The sequence below is a fragment of the Microtus ochrogaster genome, linkage group LG1, assembly GCF_000317375.1.
Source record: "Microtus ochrogaster isolate Prairie Vole_2 linkage group LG1, MicOch1.0, whole genome shotgun sequence".
Classification (NCBI taxonomy): domain Eukaryota; kingdom Metazoa; phylum Chordata; class Mammalia; order Rodentia; family Cricetidae; genus Microtus; species Microtus ochrogaster.
The window spans coordinates 23,883,487-23,889,637 of NC_022027.1; the positions used below are offsets into that span (position 1 = coordinate 23,883,487).

General features: G+C 47.8%; 1 protein-coding gene across 13 annotated transcripts in view; it reads left to right on the forward strand.

The window, feature by feature from the left end:
- The window catches only part of Limch1 (LIM and calponin homology domains 1), a 160,497-nt gene that overhangs the window by 143,183 nt on the left and 11,163 nt on the right, over nt 1-6,151 (forward strand). For 6 of the 13 annotated variants that reach the window (XM_026785333.1, XM_026785334.1, XM_026785326.1 and 3 more), the window contains 4 exons: nt 1,519-1,649; nt 2,647-2,770; nt 4,429-4,515; nt 5,866-5,974. In XM_026785333.1, the coding sequence (XP_026641134.1) occupies nt 1,519-1,649; nt 2,647-2,770; nt 4,429-4,515; nt 5,866-5,974 (451 nt within the window). The remainder of the gene's footprint in view (nt 1-1,518; nt 1,650-2,646; nt 2,771-4,428; nt 4,516-5,865; nt 5,975-6,151) is intronic. The other 7 variants (XM_013350794.2, XM_013350795.2, XM_026785330.1 and 4 more) reach the window with 2 other exon arrangements.

Consider the following 6,151-nt stretch of genomic DNA (forward strand, 5'->3'; position numbering starts at 1 on the left):
TCTCTCTCTCTCTCTCTCTCTCTCTCCTCTCTCTGTGGTTTCCTCGCAGCACCGCTGAGCTTGGACTTCTCATTCCTGTTTCTTGAGTTTGCCCTTTATAATAAATAAAAATATAATTGTTTCATCTTTTAGCTAGCCTGGTTATTTCACAAACTGAGTTAATTCAACACATCATATACATGCATATGATCTAATTTAAATATTTTCATAGTAATGTAGAAAATAATAAAGGAGACCTGTTTTAAATAAAGAGAAAAGAAGTTCAAGTCCTGAGGTCCCACCTACCTTGGTTCCACTGTGGACCTGAACTTGGCTGCGGCTGTCCTCACTGATGTGAGCATGTTTACTCGGAGTGGTAATGTGAAGGATAACCAATTTGTCAGAACCAGTGTGGCTAGTCACTTCATGTGTGCACTCTAGAATGTTCCATGGGAGAGCCAGAACTGAACCCAGAAACCTCAGAATACACAGAGTACCTGAGACTGGACCCGACTCTGGGCTACAGGTTATCAGTGCCGCCCACCCTTGCCTAACCTGGAAGGAATCTACAGGAACCCCAGGAAGTTGACAGCATCCTGCTTAAGAAAGAGATGCCTGTCTCTGCTTCATGAGATCCCAGATAGGTATCAGCAAGTACGCATGCGTCTGTCACACGTTCCCAGCATCCCAGAGAGACCCGAGAATGAGAACGCTTTCTAGGTCATAGACTGGCCAAGGCTGGGAGCTGAGTTCTGGTGAGGGTTTACACTGAGTGAGCTGCTAGCCCCAGACACTGAGCACCAAGTCTGACTGGCAGGGCATGGTCCTCCTGGAAGAGCAGCTCTGTTTCCAGGTAACACTGCTTCCCAGTCTGGGAAATGAGCTGTTGGTCGGGAGATCTGAAGAATCCCAAAACACGCTCCATGTGCGTGTCTGTTAGTTCTCCACACAGGCCTTGCCTGGGAGTTTGTTGTTTGCTTTCTCCGGGCTACTTTAATTGTCACCAGAAATTTTGCCTTTATTTCCTTAAATCTTTCCTTTCTCTGCACACAGAAGTCACTGAAAGGCTGGGGATTAACCAAGGCTGCAGAGATCCCAAGTGACCTCAGTGACTTATTTATCCGTTTGTTTTTAGTAGTATGTTGCTTTGCAGCCAAGGCTGGCCTTGAACTCATGATCCTTCTGCCTCTGCCTCCTGAGTTCTTGGATTACATGTGTGCGTCACCATGCTTGACTTCCAAGTGAAACTTCTAATAATTGCTCTCTTGTGAAAATCTGGGAGCATCCCTAGAGATGCTCAGCTTGAAGAGTCTGGTGGGTGGGGAGGTGCTCAGAAACGATCATTTCTTGACTGTATTAAATTGATGCTAAAATGCGTAGTATTTTATAATGGTTTTAGATGTAGTTTAAAGAGAATAAGCAAACAGTCTGTTTCCTTTCTTTAGAGTGTAATTGCTAGCTCTGTGTCCTCGGGTATAGAAACAGTAAGTTTGACCAGGTTGCTGTTATCTCTGCTCTGAAGATGTATCTTTGTTTTAGTATTAGCAGCCTAACTCAAGGACCCTCGGCTCACTCAGAAGACTCCATGTCAAAAGGAATCCATCTGGACCAGCGGCCGGAGACAGAGGCTATGACCCCGCACTGTGGTACAGGCCCACAGCTAGCTCAGGGTAAGAATCGACCAGGAGCTGGAGGCAGAGGCTGGGACCCCGCACTGTGGTACAGGCCCACAGCTAGCTCAGGGTAAGAATCGACCAGGAGCTGGAGGCAGAGGCTGGGACCCCGCACTGTGGTACAGGCCCACAGCTAGCTCAGGGTAAGAGTGAAGACACAAATCCCAACACTTAAGTTGCTGTAAACCCTCACAGCTTCTGTTAAATACATAACACATAAACTCCCATAATGTGACCAGACTCTACACAAGGCGGTTGGGGCTTCAGTGAGACCTGGACAGTTATTAGCATTTTACAGAATAGAGGCTGTGGCTGCTGAGATGGCTCAGTGATTAAGAGCTTGTCATTAAAGCCTGATGACCTGAGTCCAATCCTGGCTCGTAGACTGGAGAGAGAGAAGTAACTCCCTGATGGTGGTCCTGTGGCCTTCACACACACACACACACACACACACACACACACACACACACACACACACACACAAAATAAATAAATGTAACTTTTTAATTTAGAAGGAGGAGCTGGAGAGATGGTTCAATGGTTAAGAGCACTGACTCCCCCTTCAAAGGACCCAGGTTCTATTCCTAGCACCTGTATGACAGCTCCTTTCAGTAACTCTGTATCCAGGAATATGACACCCTCTTATGGCCTCCATGGCACTGCCTACATGTGGGGTCACAGATGTACATGCAGGCAAAACACCCATACACAGAAAATAACATTTTTTTTTTATAAAAGGGAGACTTGACAAACTTTTAAGTTACCATAAACAGTGCATTCTTCTAATGTCCCGGTTGTACGATTGAACATAACCCTGCCCCAGAAAATGCTCTTGGTGGGTAGACTGCACCAAACCAGATTGGGCTATGTGTGGAACACCGCCCACGGAGAATTCCTGTGAGGACCAGAAGCCATCGGTGCCTTACATTCCGGTGTTTTCCTGGGTATCATCGAGATGCTGCTGAGCACGCTTATGTCCCTTTCTCGGTTTTAGAGCCACCTCAGAATCGTCAGGTGTCAAACCCATCGGCGTGTATGTCAGAAGATGTGAAGCCCAGAACCCTGCCCCTGGATAAAAACCTTAACCATCAGCTCGAGTCTCCGGGTGAAAGGCGGAAGTGAGTAGATAAATGGTGGATGTGGGCTTCTTTTCTCATTGCGTTTGACTTGGATGGGGAGCGGTGTTCGAGGACAGGATGCCAGCAGCTTTTCTGTGCTTTGTCTCCATTTAATCCCACTTTAGCGTAACTGGTGCTTGAGAATTTAAAACGGTTTCTCGCAGTGAGCCTTCCCAGTAATGTTATGCAGTTGATAATCCTATTTTCAGGTGAAGAGTTGAGGGGAGTTACATATCTTGCCCCCAGAATTTGGCTGGTTATGTTTTTAGAGGAATTCACAGAGGACTCAGAACTTCCCAACAAGACCGTGGTGAAGCCGCGCGCCGCACTTGGAAGGTTCTAGCATTCGTTACTTTAGCCAGTCGTTCCTCTTGGGTCTGGACTGTGTGGGTTCAGAGTCTGTCTGCCTCACACTGACACAGAGCCTTGAGGGTGTGTCTTAGTTTTTACCGCCCTAGTTCCCTCATTGTCAACTTGGAATGAGACTGCTATCTTCCTCGGATTTCCATGTCTGGCAGATAACCAGCCCCGCAGTGTGGGTCATCAGCAGGCCCTGTTAGCTTCTCTTCCTTCTCTACACGCTATCAAACCACCACCCTTCTCTCTGAATCCCCCGGGATCAACAGGAGCTCAGGTCACCTAGATGCAGTCACTCCCAATGGTTACTGCGTGGCTTTCAGCCTTTTTATTCTTTCAGGCCATGGCGGTTACACTTTGAAAATGTTGACCTTTGGAGGATACAGGTGCCATCTGAGGTGCGGGGCGCAGAGTGAGCAGGGCCTCAAGGGATCTCACAGTCAAGCAGCCAGAGACAGAGGGGTTTTGTCCTCTGTGTTCCTGTTTTCTTTTCCTTGTCCTTTTCTGTGCCCTGACTAGTTTTTCACTCACAATATTAACTTTTCCATACTGACAATCTGTTCCCACACAGGGCTCCCAAGCAGCACTTGCCCCTATGTGACATGCTGGCATCATCAAAATAGGGCCTTCTGATTTCTTATGACCGAATGAGTATTAAATAGTCTCAACGCCACCTTTCATTGCGGGCATCTAAGGCAGAAGCCACAGCACTGAAAGTCCCTTCCTCTAAGATCTGCCCTGTTTTGTTTGAGTGGCCATGTGACCCTAGCTGCGTGATATCTTTTAATTTTAATTTTATGGTCTTTACCATAAAGCGGCTTTTTAAAACATCATCTCCCTGAACTTCTGGGCTGCCCTTAAGAATTTCTTCCTGTGTTTTTATTCATCTTTCAATCCCACTAAGCCTGTAGTTTTCGTAGGAAATGCAGCGTGCAACAACAGCTTGTTCAACAGCTTAAATAACAGCCCCGTGATTAAAATAAAGGAGAATTCACCATATTCTCCTTTCTCAGCAGCGGTGTCAGTGTGATTTCCATTTTACACACCTGTGCATTCCTTCTAGACGTAATTGCTAATTTCTCTCCCATTCCCAACCCGCACTTGTGAGACTGAGCCAGAAGGAAGACCAAACTTCAGGCCCACCGAGGCGCCTTAGTGAGACCTTACCTCAAAACACATCAAGCCAAGATGCCAGTAGGAGACTCCTCTGTGGTCCTTTTGTTTTAGTTTGAAGCTAAAGTGTCTTTTATTGTGGCTTCTGTTAACTTTTCATAACTGTGGGCTCCTTTACCGTGTTACAGGAAAAGTCCTCGAGAGAACTTCTGGGCTGGGCCCCTGTCCCCCTGTTCTCCTACCCCTCCCGGCCAGTCACCAAACAGGTATAAGAGGTCAGCGAGCCTTTCAGAGGCTGTTTTGTGGTCCAGCACCTATGGGCACGACTCTGGGCAGATTAGTGCTTGCCGAATGATTCTGAGAGCCTTGTCATCCACATCCCTCCTCCAACCACATGCACAGAGGGGGAGGAGTCAGGAAAGCATCTCCATCTGCCTGCGGATTCATCAGCATGGGGAAGAAAAAGTCAGATATGTGGTGCTGGCTGTGGCCATTAGGTTTTAATGGCATTGTGTGGAGCGTGCAATCTAATAATAAGGTCCCCCAGACAGTTGCTGGGCTCCTACAGCCATGCCTCCACCTCCAGGATGATAACCCTCGGAGGGCAGTGGGTTGCTGGCTCCTCTAGAGAAATGGAGAACTGGGAAACAAAACTTCATCCTCTTCCATCCCTCCCTAGATCTGACAGTGGCTCTGGGCAGTAGCTGGTCCCCATGATATCTTTAAAGGTGCCCAGCTATCTGTCTGTCCCAGGCACGAATGACTAAGGACTAAGTGGCTTTCACTGATAGAGAATTTTTTTTCCATGGCTAGGTAGAGGTACATCTAGGGTTTGATGAGGCCAGGTCTTTGAGGAGACCTCTCACTGTCTGCCCTTCTGGTTCTCTGTCCCTTTGGACCACTGTGACTTTCAGATGACAATACTGGTGAATTTCTCCCAGGGCTTTGCAGCAGAAGGCATCATTGGAAAGCTGCCATAAGGGGACAGCCCTGTGGTGGCAGGTGGGCCATTGACCCTGCCCTTCCACCTGCTGAGTTTATGTTCAGTCTGTGGGTGGACAGTGTCCAGGGCCGTAGGTGTATGAAGGAGGGTGGGTTCAGTCCCAGGAGTTTACAATATAGACAGAAAGCAAGTACCGTTCCAGCGGACAGTGTTTGTGCTGGAAGATACAGTAGAGATATGCTGGCCAACCCCAGGAGAGCCCTTGGTGGCACACAGGGAAGTCAAGGAGAGGCAGGGACCCTATCTCTGAGGCTTCCCAAGGCTCCTTCCCTCCTCCATTACAATGGACTCCTTGTAAAGGAAATGCAGTGGAAACTGTTAAGGGCACATTGGAACCTTAATAAAACTGAGTGTCTTGTTAAAACTTCTGTAAACATATGATGCTCATATTAAATCATCTCAAGATGCTCAACACAGCGGACTCAGCACCACGTGGAGGCCCATCACCTTCAGCTCAGGCCTTGCTGGCAGCATATGGCTCTGCATAATTCCAAATTCATTGTCAGTTTGTTATCCTCACATTATTCATGGTTGAAGCATTTTATAAACTCCACGTGTCCATCTTTGCATGAGGTTGCCTGTTGTGTGAGCCAAGGTTCTCACTGTGCCTTTTTCTGCCCAGGTCTATTAGCGGGAAGAAGCTGTGCTCCTCCTGTGGGCTCGCTCTGGGTAAAGGAGCCGCGATGATCATCGAGACCCTGAATCTCTACTTTCACATCCAGTGTTTCAGAGTATGTACACACACAGCCCTCTCCTTTCGGAGCCACTGTCAGGGTCTAGATCTTTCCCTGTGCTAATAAATCCCTCCTGTAACCTTGCAGCCTCTCCCTGTGTGATATAGACAGATGTGAGGGTCAGGTCCGGGTATAGACAGATGTGAGGGTCAGGTCCAGGTATAGACAGATGTG